At 36.1% G+C, this 16788-nt stretch overlaps 1 protein-coding gene across 2 annotated transcripts in view; it reads left to right on the top strand.

Moving 5' to 3' along the window:
• The first annotated feature begins 1003 nt into the window (after positions 1-1003).
• Positions 1004-16788, top strand: part of IMPG1 (interphotoreceptor matrix proteoglycan 1) — a 132905-nt gene continuing 117120 nt past the window's right edge. The window contains exon 1 of one of the 2 annotated variants that reach the window (XM_040473994.1): positions 1004-1252. In XM_040473994.1, the coding sequence (XP_040329928.1) occupies positions 1186-1252 (67 nt within the window). In that variant the 5' untranslated portion in view covers positions 1004-1185. The remainder of the gene's footprint in view (positions 1253-16788) is intronic. The other variant, XM_040473993.1, reaches the window with a different exon arrangement.

Raw genomic sequence — 16788 nt, 5'->3', positions numbered from 1 at the left:
AAACCAGGCTCTGAGTTCAAATACTGGCTCTGCCATATATATACCTTAGCTTCCTCAAATATAAAACAGATCATAATAGTATCTACCTCATAAAGTCATATTAAGGAATATATGGATAATCTATGGAAATGTCTAGGAGGAGTGTCTGTCACAACTTAGCTCTCAATACATGTTAATAACTACAGTGTACTCCACGGCTCAGCTATATATAGCATGTATACAGTCACAGAAACATAAAATTGAACACTCAGTAAACTGAAAATACAATAATACTGAGGTGGATAGAAGGACAGGATGACTACATGTATATGGAGAGGGAGGAGTGTGTATGTAGATATCTCCATATCTACTTACTAATGCATAAAAGTAAAAAACAAAAAAATAGTCATAGAAGCATACTATGTAGAGGTACAAATAAGAATACTAGAATTAGCTTAAAAACTTAAAAGTGGTTTCCTTTGAATGGAGGAATAGATACATTACTCTTCACAAACCTTGTAGAACTATTGGACTCTTTAAATTCTGTTTATGAAAAACAAATTTTAAAAAGTTAAAACCAGACTTAAACCCAAAAAGTCATCTGTATGTAATGCCAGAAAGAAAGCAACTTACAAAGCCAAGCATTTCTTCTATGAGAATGAAGACAGCTTTGCTGCCTCCAGAGACTAACACATACTGAATAAGCACATATTTCGAAGGATAGCAATTAAGCTCTTTCAATGGATGTTCCTTGAGCATGTCATTTTGGAAAACATTTGACCCTAACTGTCAGCCTTCTTCTGCATTTGGCAGGACTACCCCTGGCTCCCTGTGTCACTCTAACAGGTGAATAACTAAGAAAAAAGCCTTTCTTCTGCCTGTGGACACTTGTTTATGATGGCGTTCAGGATCCTGGAGCTAGGCTGACAGATGCTCCTCCAGAAGGTTAATGAGATAAAGGTTCCTCCAGCTGGCCCTTAAGCAGAGATTACACCTGAGGGGAAGATAAGTAGATTATTCCAGAAACAGACATTGCTTCATGTTCTTCATAAATTAGCACCTCATAAAGGTAAACCAAGAAGGTTATCCTCTCTCAGCTGGCATCAGTATTTAATTACTTTTCATATTTCTGTCATTTTATTTTTTTAATGAGATTTGGGACTGTTCTGTGATTGTTACCAGAATTGCCAATGCACAAGAGCCAGAATGTATTTGGAAACTAGAAGGGCTGTTTTTGTTTTTTGGATTTTTCTCCAGGTTCAAGGAACCAAAGGTAAGTTATTTGAATATTTGTTTATTTTTAAAATTGCTTATCTATAAAATCTGTTTGCAAAAGTGAACATTCAAAATCAACAAGTTCACCATTATGTCTCAGAGGGTTAGTATATGGTAAGCCCTAAATAAATATTGATTAATTGATTGAATGATTGTCAGAAATGGTTTTCACTTTGTTGAAAATTTACATCATAATTTTAAGTGCAATTAATGTTTATAAAATAAGAGAGATGAATACATCCTTTTTGCTTTATAAAACATCGAATACAAATTTATGTCAATATCAGTAACATTAGTAGATACATGAAACCATTCCATTTATCTCTTAAAATTGACAAATAAAATATAAAGGTTGACACAATATTTACTGAAGCTAATGTTTTAAGCTATTTATAATCAGACAAAAAATGTATTTCTTACTTTCTCATAATTAAATCTTGAGTTGCTTTTCCTTAAAAAATAGCAAGGGGGCTTTGTCTTCAGAGTTGATAATGACAAACTCAGAAACATGGTTGTTTTTGAAGTTGTTTGCATAAAAGAATGAAGCAGTGCATGTTCTTTTTTTTTAGTTTTGTTAAGATCACCGATAAATTTTATGTAATTTATTTATTTATTTATTTATTTATTTATTTATTTATTTATATATATTGAATTTATATATAAATTCAAGTTAGTTAACATACATTGTAGTCTTGGCTTGAGGAGTAGAACCCAGTGATTCATCTCTTACATATGACACCCAGTGCTCATCCCAAGTGTCCTCCTTAATGCCCATCACCCACTTGACCCATCCCTCCACCCAACTCCCCTCCAGCAGCCCTCAGTTTGTTCTCTGTATTTAAGAGTCTCTTATGGTTTGCTTCCCTCTCTGTTTTGAAGTTGTATGCATGAAAGAACGAGGCAGTGCATGATCTTATGGCAAATCTTCAAATGAACTTAAAATTAAAGAAAGCCACTAAGCAGGCATATTTAAGAAAAATAATGTATTTTCAAAAATCCTGTTGAAGAAAGCTTCACTTTTTTTTTTTTTAAGAATAAACTTAGTCATTGTAACATAGTCTTTTTAAGACATTTGAAATCAATAATGTTTGGTTCTTCCATAAGGATGACCATAGCTTCAGACAATTAACATTTTAATCAAATTATTGGTTTGAAAATGTCCAGAGAAAGTAAAACAAAGAGTTGTTGCATTTGTAAGTCACAAAATAACTAATTGTCAGTTATTTTATATGTTACTTTTTAGTGGTTGCATTTAAAAAGAGAAAAAAATTCTATAAAAGAGTATATAAAAATACCTTTTGTTTTTCAACCTGTAAATGATAGTGGATGAAACAAAAGTTTACTTACCTTTCCTTTCAATTGTCAGTTATATATCAATGTTTACATTTATAAAAACATTTTCATTAGAAACAAATGATGGGATTCTAGTGTATTTTGAGTTTAATTTGCTGAAACAAACTTACTGTCTATTTCACACACTTGACCAGGCAAATCATCTTTGGGTTTGTCATTGTTGTTTAATTAATTGTGTTAACTAATTTAACTATTTTTGCTATTTTCATACATTATATATCAACCATTACAATTACAAATAGCGTAATCATTTGCATAAAGTTAAATTAAATAAGCTCACCAAAACCTGTAATTTGTTATATGCCAGTTTCTATGAAACAAAGTACAATTAATGGCATAATAAAAAATCCTTATATTTTACTTGTTTGGGACTTTTTATTCTGTAAGAATCTCAGATCTGTGAACCTCTGTTAATCTCCAATTACTGAGGTCTACATTAATTAGAGTTTATGTGCTTCAGCCTGACTGGATTCCCGTTGGTGACTAATTAACCACCATGAGTGTATTTACATAGAAAACAGTATGGGGAGTGAGAAGAAAAGTTCAATTTAATACAACTAGCTGTTAAACATATCCACTGAGTGTTCAAATTCGAGAGTTTCTTTTTAAAAAATTATAGATTATTTAAAAAAACAAAAAAGACATGAAAAATTGCACGTAGAACTTCCATCCAAACACAACCTATGCTGGTACTGATATACGTTCCCTCGGTCTTTTTTCTATGTACACTTATTTAATTTTTACATGGTTGCAGTTTTACAGTAGCACAGTTTTATACCAGGCTTTCTGCACTTCTGTTCCATTATATGAATGTTCTACATTGCTATTTAGTTTTGACATGTGTCTTTTTTTGGCTGCATAATATTCCTTTCAGTTGATATGTCATGATTTGCTTTACATACTAGTCAACAAAAGAGAAATAATTGTTCCTAATTATATTGTTATTATGAATAACATTGCAATGAACATCTTTACATAAGTCTCTCTTAGTATTTAAGATTCTTAGCATAAATTGACTAAAGTAAAAAATTGGGTCTAAGCATAAACAGTTTTATAGTATTTGATTCATACCAAATTGCTTCTCGAAAGTTTTCCTATGCCGTTAGGTGATTTTTCCCAATTGAGTTCCACAGAATGGTTACCAGCTACCCAATACTGTGCTTGACATAAAATATTAAGAGACCCAAAGACATGCCAATACTTTAAAATTTTTACTTTAAGCTTTGCGATTCTGAATGTAGTTTTCCCACTGATAACACAAAAGTGAAATGACTTTGATTTCAAAACCTTTACTATGTAAAATTGTTTACTCAACCGAACAGTTCAATAATTTCAATTATTTTGTCAAGATACCAAGGTGCCTCTCATATTCCTAATGGGGATCCCAGTTGCATCTGATGTGCACAGCACTGCTTTACAGTTTTACCTTTTCATTGCACATAAATAATTTCATCTAATTGCTTGTGGCATTCCAATGTGTGGGAGAAAGAGAAAAAAAATCCACCCTTGGCAAGTCCTAAAATGGAAATAATGTGTATCAGAGTATGTGCCTTTTGCATTACATTTGGATATACTAAATGAAACCTTAACTAAGTAAGTTAGTCACCAAGGTACAGTAATTATTTTTGTAGCTATGAATGTCAGAAAATTTGCAATTGAAGACACTCTACTTCTTGCTAAGCCTTTACTACTGGGATATGTTCTCATTTCATAAAATTACCCAGGAAGGTGTTTTCCCTCACTGTGGCTCCATTAACAGAAAATGTGGATTCATTTCTATACCTGAGAGAGCTGCCCACTGACAGTCACATTAACTTTGCAGCTCCTCTACTTCGTTCATCTCTGCTACAGTCTCAGGACAGTGTAATTCAAAAGGTTCAAGGCAGACTTTTTGTTCAATTGTATCTGAAAAGATGGCCTTATAATCAAGGCTCTGTAAATTGAAGACACTTTGTGTTCAACTGAGCAGACTCTGGCAGCACACCTGAAGCCATTTTTTAGATTAAATACTCGCTTTAAAAATCAAAAGCAATTTCTGCCTTGTGGCCCTTCTGTGCTTATATCAACGACCACACTAAAGGACTATCATATATGTGAACTAATTAAGCAGCGCTGACATGACATGCTGCTTTCTTGGCCACTTCTATCAACCATGAGTGTGCAGCCATATTGACTATATTTGCATGCTAATCATCTCTGAAAATTCGGATCCTGTATACCTTTGTCAACACAATCATATTCACAGCAGATTTTATGCTGTTTTAAAATAATCCATCTAGGTGCCTGGGTGGCTCAGTCAGTTGAACATCCAACTCTTGATTTCAGCTCAAGTTATGATCCCAGGGTCATGGGATCAAGCCCCACATCAGCTCTGCACTGAGCGTGGGACCTGCTTAAGATTCTCTCTGTCTCTCCCTCTGCCCCTCTCCCCCACTCATGCTCTCTATCTCTCTCCCTGTCTCTCAAATAAAAATAAAATAATCCATCTAAAGCAACACAGTTTTTTTTTTCATATGAATCTCTGGGTTTATATTATAATTCAGTATGTATGTGGTAATGACCACAGTAAAAGTTCCAACATCATTGCTATATTGTGAAGTAACCAGACTCCAGGATGATGGAGGTCTCCATCTATACTGCCTCTTCCTACTTCAGGGTATAAAAGACACTTCCACAATTGTGGGGAAGGAAGTGGTTATACCAATCCTCAGAATACAGCAAAGCAGCTTGTTGAAAGGAAGGCAAGTATTTGACCACAATGTGAGTTTTAGCCTTCCAAAGCAGACAGTTTTAAGCAACCACTGGGTCTGAGCTCACTGTCTAAGAGAAAGAGATGGTGTCACTGGGATTTCAACCTCACAAATCAAGAGCGCCAAGTCAGATGCAACCATTTTAATAAGGAAGGAAGGTGCTCTGGATCAAGGCAACCTGCACGCCAAAGCTTATCCTACAATGAGTTGATAAGGTTGACTGGCATAGCTATGGTAATGAGAATTCATCTATGGAAATGCCACTATCGAGTGTGAACCTCAGCATGCATCACTATGAATTATTTATTGGGGATGTACTCTCACTGCTGTACTTCTCTTCTGGCCACAGTGAATGTGGGAAGAGTGTGAAGGAGCTACAGAAGAGTGATAAATGCTTCTAAGCATATGGTTATATTCAGTAGATAAGTATTCTTCCATTCACCTTTAGTCATTCTTGAGGAAACAGTATCTTTCTGTGTGCCTTTGGAAAGTCATCTTAATTCATTCCAACTTGGTTTTCTTCATTCAGCCATCTCTAGTCCCCTCACTCACTGCAACCGGCATCTATTTTCATAATTGCTCCCCCAGGAGAAGGATTAAAGGAAACTACACTGAAAGAAATTTTATGGAGAAAATTCAGGACCTTGAAACTAATGAAAAGTTTCCATTTCAGAAATACTTTAACTTCATATAGAAATAGCATATGTAGGGCTAATTTGTCTGTCTTAAGGTTCCCGCTTCATTTATGAAGAAATAAAAGTTACATTTAATTAAGCCCAAATAAGAAACCCAAGGGCACTATTACAACCCATTGTAGGCCTGATCAAAATACTTTGTAGGTAGCAATCATATTAATAATCCTTTAGCTTAAATATTTTATTTTTTTAAGAAGCTCAGGCAAATTTTAATTAATCTTCTTAAAATTTCAGTGGCTGGTAGGCAATCTGCTTATTTCTGTCCAGGAACCCAAGGCAGAGAATACTAAGTAACACTCCTAAAATCATTTGAGGTGGGAAGATTAGAACCAAAACTGGGATTTGAGCTATATTTAGTCCTGTCATACATCTGCTTAGTCTATTAATCAGTCCAATATAATACAATGAGTGAAATTAATACACTTAAGTTACTGTTAAGTCAAAAGCCAACTTTCCTCTGTTAACAACACCAGATGATTTCTGGTTCTGGGCCATTTCTATTGCATAACTATTTGCATGACTGATCTCAGGATAGCTGGCCATATCATCAGCTCTACCCTAAAATTAGAGGCATAATTTTTGGAGTTATATTACTCAGTAGGAAGAAAGTGTGACATTTTGAACTCCTTAAAGAAATGGAGTCATTTATTCATGGTATCATTTTAATTGCCCACCATTAAAGTCTAAGTTTAGCAGTAAGTGGCTTATTTATGATTATGTTATGTATTTCAAGGCAGAACTTGGCCTAATGGATGCAATTTGACACGTTTGGAAAGTCTCTTCTGAAACCAAAGATACTTCCCAATCAAAACCCTGAAAATTAACCTCCAGGTTTTTAATATTTTCAGACTAGAGATCTATAATTCTGAAATATCCCTTTCTAATCATTTCTCTTCCTTCCTTCCTTCTCTGAAATCTGAGTTTTACTCTCATCAAAACTTGCCAGTCCTTCAGCCTCTCCCAGTTCCTCCAGTTGTGCAGCCCATCTAGGCCTCAGTGTCCCACACATTAATGCTCCATGCTGGAGTCCACTTCCTGGCCTCTCCCAACACTCTTCTTGTTGGTACAATATAAACCTTACTCCTTGGCCTCCTGCCCCATTTTCTTGGTTAATCCCATTCTGGGTAAATTTAACTTTCACTTTTCCCACTCTCATTTCTGAGCTGCCAAATAAGAATCCAAAATAAACAAAGTGCTTACGTGAAACAAATCCATGCACCATAACCACAATTGGGCCCTCCATGCTCTTTCACAGTCCTACTCATCTCTGATTCCCTGACTTAATCCCCTCATCCAGTTTCCAAAACCTCTCTCTCCTTGAGCCAGCAACCTGATTCTCCCTCACTCACATAATGGCACAGTGAAAAGAAAGGCTTTAAGGCTCTCACAGGGCTGCATTCACCACAGAACACAGTTGCACACTTACTGTCACTTACTGCGTATGCGACCTTGGCAAATTGCTCAATCTTATAGATACCTCCCATTTATGGTTTCTCATCTATAAAACGGGAATAATAATATCAGTGTCTTCCTCATATGGTAGGATGAAGATAAGTGAAGTAATGTTTATGAAGTTCCTAGTGAGTTATCTCCTATAAAATTGCTTGATAAATGCTAGATCCTAAGATGAGTATGATGATTTCCATCACTGTTGCCACTTCTTTCTTCGTACTGAGAAGATTGAAGTCATCTGATTTCATTTGATACCTCTTTTTTCTATTTCAAACTTTCTTTCAATCTTTATCCAAACCCTTCTCCGTTTCTCTTGTTTCAGAGAGATAAGATTTCATATTTTTGCTAATGTTACTTCTGTCTACCTATGACTTTAACTCCACTTACAGCCAGTTCCCCTACGACCTTCCTCTGCCTGTCTCCTTTTCCACTGATTTCATTTTCCCAGTCTAAAAAACTTAATGCAACATTTCTCAACATTGGTAAAAACACTAGTGCTGGGGCTCCAGCTCTGAAGATTCTGATTTAGTTTGTCTGGGTGAGACACAAGCTAGAATGGTTGGTAAGGCCATCCAGGCAATTTTATTGTGCAACCAGGTTTGAGAAGCATGATTTAGTGCCCTTCTGGAAAGATATGATATGTGGGTCATTATATTATGGGCCACCAGAGGATCTGTTTTAATCTTCCTCTCTTTAGTAAATATTTTATCATAAATATATTTGTGGTTTGGAGGAAGTGGTCTCATCATTTAATAGAGTTGGCAGGGTGGTTTGTATACTCATTTCCTCTGTAGTGTTGTTTCAAATTTTTTAACCTTTCTACAGAAATTAGGGCTATAAGATATGTATATTTTTTAAGTTTATTTATTTGGACGGGGGAGGGGCAGAGAGAGAATCTCAAGTGGACTCATGCTGACAACACAGAGCCTGACACAGGGCTCGATCCCACAAACCGTGAGATATGACCTGAGCCAACATCAAGAGTCAGACACTTAACCAACTGAGCCACATAGTTGCCCCAGGAATATATATTTTTTTAAGTTTATTTATTTATTTATTTTGAGACAGAGAGAACAAGAAGGGGAGGGGCAGAGAGAGAGGCAGAGAGAATCCCAAGCAGGCTCCACGCTGTCAGCACAGAGCCCACTGCCAGGCTTGAACTCACAAACTGTGAGATCATGACCTGAGCCAACATGGCTCAGTCAGTTAAGAGTCAGATGCTTAACTGACTGAGCCACCCAGGCGCCCCCAGGAATATGTATTTTTAAAAAGCTGCACAGAGTATCCTAATGCGCACTCTTAAAACTCAATTAAATGCTTCATGAGGGCAGGAACCATGTCCATCTTGTTCTCAGTCATATCATCAGAATCCCCTTTTCTAGCATAAACCTCTGCTTCCTGCATTGTGTCCATGTCATTTTGTCATCTTCTATCTCTAAAGTCAGGAATTTTGGGTATCATGTAAGACAACATCCTCTTCATATCCAGGTTGTCATCAAATCCTATCAAATGCTCTGCTGATAAATGTTCAGCAACAATCTCTTCAAGAGATAAAAAGTTTTAATCATAGTGTTTGTCAGTATCCATAGTGTAAATAAACACTTTTGCCACGGCCAGTTTCAATCTACCGACATGACAACACCTAACGTGAGTGTGCACATTCGGCTCTCAGGAGCTGGGAGCCGATGTGAACCTGCTTCATCCAGCACGCCACAGCATTATCGATTTCAGCACACAGCACTTCTCTAATCCAGCTTCGCCTTTTCATCCTCATTGCTGTGGGACTATGGATAACAGCCTCCTCTCGTTCTGACCTTTGACTTCTCCATTTCCTATGCCCATGATACCTAGTCAGTCAGTGGCATATCCTGTCAATACTTATCCCAGACATGGCTCGTATTTCTTGAGCTTTAACTAGCTTTGTTATTCATTGTTTACCACATTCACTGCTTGGGGGAAAAGAAAGAGTAAAGAATAGAACTTCCAAATTCCCCTCAATGCCTTCAGAATGAAGTCTGGTAATTTCACTTGAGGGTCTTGGTGATCTGGCCTCCACCTTCCTCTCCAGCCACACTTGTAGAGACTGCTTGAGTCCTCCTGCCATGGGCGACACTCATTGCTTTCTATAGATCTCCTTACCTCATAAATATACGTTAAGAATGTACAAAACGTATCTGTGACATCTGGAGAATAGTATAAAATGGTCATCTTCCAGATTAAATAATAAGCCATTGATGGCATCTTAGAAGTTCTCTGCTCTTCCAGGGTCTCTGCCCCTTTGCTCTGTGCCAAAAGTAGACACAGTCATGAATTTTGTGCTAATCATGTCATTGCCTGTCATTAGTGTTTCCAGTTATAAATGTATTCTCTAAATAATATATTTCTTGGTTTTCTCTGTGATTCTTATATTAAAAAAAATATCACGCTGTGTGTGTTCTCCTAAGACTGACTTCTTTGTCTCAACATTATGGTTTGGTGGGGGGCGGGGGGAGTTAATGTTTATTTTTAAGAGAAAGAGCACATACATGCATGAGTGGGGGAGGGACAGAGAGAGAGGAGGACAGAGGATCTGAAGTGGGCTGTGCACTAACAGCAGAGAGCCCCACGTGAGGCTTGAACTCAAGAACCATGAGATCATGGCCTGAGCCAAAGTTGGTCGCTTAACCAGCTGAGCCACCCAGGCACTCTTCAACATTATGTTTTTAAGATTCATCCACATTGTTGCATTTAGCAGACCCTGAGACAAAAGTTTACCTGTTATTCTTCATTAAGGAGTGCATTTTCAGGGTGGGAGCGTTGCTGGTAAATAGAAAAGATCTCAAAATTTGCCTCAAAGGCCATTAATAGCATTTTCCTGCATACTAGATGTGTGCGCATCTATGGACAGTGGGCGGGTCCTGATGTTTCTCATGCCACAGCAGCAACAGAAAATCCTGGGGCAGGAGAAAACAGACACCATGAAACATCTGTGAGGCAAAGAGCTGTGGGCTGTGTCTCCTGTGGTGGATCAGAGTTTATGAAGAGCTGGCCTGAGAGAGTGGTGAGGCTAAGAGGGCCTGAGATGGTGCAGGATACCACCTGTAGTCATTGTTCTGTTGATGGAGTTGGCTGTTGCACTTTTGTATGTGTCCTCTGAGGCTCACAGCAGGCAGGAGGTTTCCAGAGTCTGGGACTCTCATTGTCGCTCTCTCTCTCTCCCTTCTAAGTAGGAGATTGTTGTCATGAGGCAGGTGTGTTTTCAATTTTGCCAGGTGACACCACACTGTTTTCCTAACTGTTTGTGCCATTTTGAGTGAGAACTCCTTTTGTTCCAGATACTCAACACACTTCATATTGGTATTGCCTGATTTATTTATTTAGTTAGTTTAGTTTAGTTTTTTTTATTATTATTATTTTGCCAATCTTTGGTGAGGAGAGGGTGGTAGTGAAATAGTATTTCATTGAGGTTTTATTTTGTATTTCCCTCATTATTAATGAGTTTCAGTATCTTTTCCTATATTGTTCCTTTTCTACAAAATGCTTACACAAAAATTGTGCTCATTTTTTCATTAGGATGTATATCTTTTCTTACTGACTTAGAACAGTTCTTTGAAAGTTATGAATATTAGTCCTGCAGTTGCATACCTTTCAAATATCTTCTCCCAGTTTGTAGCTTATCTTCTTACTTTCTTAATGGTAACCTCTGATGAGCAGACATTCTTCATTTTTATGGAGTGGAATTTATCATCCTTTAACTTCATAGTTTGTGAGGATTTTCTGTCCTGCTTAAAAAAAAAAAAAAAAAAGAAAAAAAGAAAAAAAAAACAAACTTCCCTAGCTTGAAGTCATGAAAATATTATTTTATATTGTCTTACACAAATCGTATAGTTTTTCTGTTCATATTTAAGCCACTGAAATTGATTTTGTGTGTGTATGAGAGAGACAGAGAGAGAAAGAGAGAGATGTAGTGAAAAGAGAATTTTTTTTTTCCATATGGATAATCAATTGTTTTAGCACCATTTACTGGATAATTTCTGCTTTCCTCTCTGCTCTGTGATATCCCTTCTGTCATGAACATGATTTTGTCCATTTTTTTTTATCCCTTAACCAATAGTACATTGCTTTAATTATTACAAACTTATAATAATCTTGATATCCTATAACCATGTGTCCCTGGCTTTGTTCTCTTTTTTACAGGAGTGTCTAAGCTATTCTTGACCCTCCACTCTTACATAATAGATTTTAAAATGAGCTCACCAAGTTCTACAAAACACTTTATTAAGGAGATTGAAATTGTGTTGAATCTAAGGGCACCTGGGTGGCCCAGTCGGTTAAGCGTCCGACTTCCGGGTCAGGTCATGATCTCACAGTTTGGGAGTTCGAGCCCCACATTGGGCTCTGTGCTGACATCTCCGAGCCTGGAGCCTGCTTCAGATTCTGTGTTTCCCCCTCTCTCTACCCCTTCCCTGCTCACGCTCTGTGTCTCTCTGTCTCTCAATAATAAATAAACATTAAAAAAAAGGAAGAAATTGTGTTGAATCTGTAGTTTAATATGGGAGAGCTGATACCTTGTAATGTTAAGTCTTCTTATCTAAGAGCATGGAATATCTCTCCTTTTATTATTATCTTACAATAAAATTGCAGGCTTGTTTCATTAAAGGGCTTACATATGTTGGACTTATCCCCAGCTACTTTATATTAATTGTGATCATGTAAATGACATTCTTATTACATTTTCTATGTAGAAAAATAATTGGTTTTATATCCCTTAGCTTTGCTGAAAAATCTTAATTCTGAAAATTCACTAGCAACTGTTTGGAGTTAAAATTTTTTTAATGTAAATAATTAAATTTTTTTCATTCATGAATAAAGAAAATTTGAGTTCTTATTTTTCAGTCTTTGTATGTTTTATTTTTTATATTTTCTTACTGTTCCTAGTAACCCATCCAGCATATTAAAGACAAATGGTGATTGAGCACATTCTTACCTTGTTACTGACCATAAAGGGAATGCTTTCATACTTTACTTGGGTATGATGCTTGTTTTACATTTTGCATGTTTTGTTTTTGTAAATGCCCTATACCAGGGTTTTCCTTTAAAGTTCCCTTCTATTCTTAAGAGTTTTAATCATTAATGAATATGGAAAGATAGCGTACACTTCTATATCTATTTAGATTACCAGCTGGTTTTTCTCTTTTAATTCAGTAATGTAATAACTTGCCTTAATCAATTTTCAAATATTAAATCCTGAGATACATTCCTGAGATAAATCCAACTTGGTCATGACCGTTTTTCACACCCTGCTGGATTCCATTTGCTAATATCTTATTTCAAATTATTGCATTCATATTCATATGCAAGAGTGGATCATTATTTTTTTATCTCCTAGTTTCCTTGGCAAGTTTTGTAAGACTTTGTATGAAAATGAAGTTTGTCTTTTTTTTTTAATATTTGATAGAACTCTCTGATAAACCTAGAGAATGATATTTATGGAAAGATATTTGACTGCTGACTCAACTTTTTTATAGGTGATAATAGTAATGAGATTTCCGATCTTTTTTATATTAGTTTTGGTACCTTGTGTATTTCTAGAAATTTATCTATTTCATATAAAATTTCAAATTTATTGACAACATTATTCATAATATCCTCTTGTGTTTATTCATGGCTATAGAAAATGTAATGATGTCCTCCTTTTGCTATCCTGATAGGATTGTGTCTTTTGCTTACTTCGTCAATCTTTTTTTTTCTTGTTTTTCATTAGCTTTTTCAAAGGAGAAATTTTTTAGCTTTTATATTTTCTTTATGTTATTATCTTATGTTTTACATTTTCTTAATCTCTATTCTTCTCTGTTTTCTTGTATTTTCTTTGAGTTTATTTTTGTTTTCTTTTGCTAACTTCTTGAGATGGATTTAGCTCACTAATATTTGGCTTTTTTTTTCTTTTTCTAAAATAAGCATTCTCATAAGATAAATTTACCTTTCAAATACTGATATTGCCATGTTGCCATATTCCACAGTTTTATTATGCAGTATTTTTATCATCTGATAAAATGTTCCCTGATATTTATCATTTGATAAAAATATTTCTACTATGTAGCATTATTACTCCCTTGTCATGGGTTTTTTATAAGGATTTTTTTTTTTTAGTTTCCAAATACATGGAGATATTCTGATTGTTTTTTTTTTTTTCAACGTTTATTTATTTTTGGGACAGAGAGAGACAGAGCATGAACGGGCAAGGGGCAGAGAGAGAGGGAGACACAGAATCGGAAACAGGCTCCAGGCTCTGAGCCATCAGCCCAGAGCCCGACGCGGGGCTCGAACTCACGGACCGCGAGATCGTGACCTGGCTGAAGTCGGACGCTTAACCGACTGCGCCACCCAGGCGCCCCTCTGATTGTTTTTTAAAATTGATTTTTAGCTTACTTCTCTATTGGGCTGAGAATATAATGTACATGCATTAGAATTCAGTATATAGTCAATACCTGCGTATGTTGTCCCTGTGCTTGAAAAGAAGGAATATTTTATATTATAAATATATAACAGGTTATATGTTACATATTGTCTTTATTTTAAAATGTTCCACATGTGTCCATTAGGTCAAGTTTACTCATGTTTTCCATCATCTATATTCTTATTTATTTTATCTGTTTTTTCTATCAATTACCAAGCAAGATCCTTAAAATTTACCTGCTATTATTGTTGTTTACTTTCCTTATTATTCTTTATTATTCTGTCAACCTATTTTATATTTTGAAGTCATAATATTAAGTACATAAAATTACAACTTGTTACCTCTTTCTGATGACTTTTAAACTCTTATCAATATGATATTATTCTTTTTCTTTGTAATACCTTCTGCCAAATAAGAAACTTTGTCCACTAGTATCCTGGAACTGACTCTTACTAACTTATAGGAGCCAATTACATACATCTTTTCACAAGTTAGTGCTTGGTAGTGTCACGTCAGTGGCTTGAAATCAGCTATGAAAGAATATTAACACATGGAATTTGCCGAATGCTACAAATCAGGCCTTCTCATCTATCCCCAAGAACTGGTTATTAAATATTTACCAGCATAGCTCTGACTTCCTTCAATATTAATATAACCATACCAACTTTCCTTTGGATAGTGTTAGCATGTTATTACTTTTTTCCACCCTTTTAATTTCAACTTCTCTATGTCTTTCCATTTAGATGTATCTCTGAAAACAGCATAGAGTGGGATATTATTTTTAATGCAGTCTGATAATCTCTGCTTTTAACAGGAGTATTTTGTCCATTTGCATTTAATGTGTGCCAAATATTACATGGAACATACTAATCCAAAACTATGGTTTTTGAATTACTATCATACCCTTTTTAAGTTAGAAACCTAACACATATAGAGATTATCTTCCCAAGTTCAGGAAGTGACTCAAAAAAGCAGAACTATCTTACTATAACTTCAATCCCACAGGTACTCAAAACAAAGTTCATCTTTCCTCTCTACATGAACATAGGTCCTTGTGCCTCAGAAACTTTAACAAGCAGAGATTTACAGCTGTTTCTGTTGATTGACTCTACTCCAATTCTGTTCTTGAGCAGTTAAAAGTATCACTTTTGTGTGGAAATATATGCACCAATGCTATACATGCAATTCTCTCTCTACTCAGAACTTTCATATACTCCAAAGTCAGGTCTGCATGAGAGCGCTAAAAATGAGGAATAGTGTGTTTCATGGTTTGCAATATTAAAATCACAAGCAGCAAAAAAATTTAGAAAACGAGATGCTGAGCTAAATAGAACTAATTCTACTATGAATACTTTAGACATTGTAATATTCTAATAACTATGTTCCAAGTATATAGCACCCCTGGAAACGCAAGGAGAAAGATATCCCATGGTCCAGCAACCCAGCACAGCTGGAACCAAAAGGAAAGTGGGGATTTGGCACATATCATTAATGTGTCTCATAAGGAAATCCACATTCCTGTTCCCTGATATTTTATAGGGCACCCCCCAGCCTCTAGAGTTTCCTAACTCCTGAATTGTGGGGAATTTTTCTGTAAGCTCTTGGTAGGTCTCTATGAATTCCTGCCACTTGTCTTCTTCACCCACTTCCAAGCAGATCATGGCCTCAGTCTGCCTCTGGCTTATGAATTACCTGGTACTGTTCAAGTGTAACCCTTTGGTTTCCATGCCATTCAATATTTGCATCAAGCTGTGCTCAAGAAATGCTCTAAACTGCAATGTCCCATACATTTGTGAGGTACAATTGCAACTGGGCATCCACATATCAGACTTACTAGTAATATTCCATTATGTTTCTCTTGTCCATAACCTGTGTATTTATTTAAACTCTTGAAGGAGTTCTGAAACCTATGGAGATTGTGCCAAAAAGTATACATGATGCTTTAGAAATTGGGAAGCAGAAGAAAGGAAAAAAGGTTAGTAGAATTTAAGTTAATGGAGGGATGAGATGATTAAAAGTGGCTTAATGGAATTGGTCCCACATTTACATGGAAAGGGTAGCTGCCTACCCAGGATGATTTGAGGGGTACTAAAAAATCCGGTTGTTAGAGAAAATGCGGGTTTCTTTTCAGCTGAAAACAAGCCTCAGCTAGGCTGGTGAGCAACTTGAACATACTTGTTCTCACCTCAGTTTCACATTCTGTTTACATGACCATAGCACTAAACCAACTCCCTTCACCATTTGTTCAAAGTAATATACTTTGCAGTTAACCACAGCTTCTAGAAATATCCTACTTTTCTTAACTTTCAAGACTGGCTTATTTGGGGGAAAAAGGATTTTGCTGATTTTGCTTATGTATTCATATGAAAATCACTTATAGTTCTTAACATTTTAAACTTTCCTGCTAAAATTCTCAAGTAAATTTAGCCCTCTATACAGTAGCAATGTGTTCATCTTGTAGTTCCCACAATCTGTGACCCAATACCATATACCTTGAGAACACTTGAGAGTCAAGGGCATGCGTGTGGTTCTGGAATTACAGTAGGGACAGTGCCCTTGAACTGGTAGTGGCTGTGTGTGGACCTCAGCCAGGGTCCATTATAAACCGATGCCCTGCTTTAGATGAAAGCAGCTGTGTTCTGAGACCTTCACACCACACACTATGACAAGTACTTCCATTGTGTTTCTCTCTTCTCCCAGGACAGAGAGGCCGGTCATCTTTGACACCCCTCCCCTTCTCAATATGCCATTCTATCTCTCCCCACAAGGGGTGGAGGAGTTAGATCAGGAAAGTTTATGCAAGATTAAATAATTATTTTTGAAAATTTCCAGTCATTGATTTGGTCCT

The sequence above is a fragment of the Herpailurus yagouaroundi genome, unplaced genomic scaffold, assembly GCF_014898765.1.
Source record: "Herpailurus yagouaroundi ecotype Mexico unplaced genomic scaffold, PumYag 139, whole genome shotgun sequence".
NCBI classification, from domain to species: domain Eukaryota; kingdom Metazoa; phylum Chordata; class Mammalia; order Carnivora; family Felidae; genus Herpailurus; species Herpailurus yagouaroundi.
The sequence above is the reverse complement of the archived record's forward strand: the minus strand, read 5'-3'. Positions and strand labels throughout refer to the sequence as shown.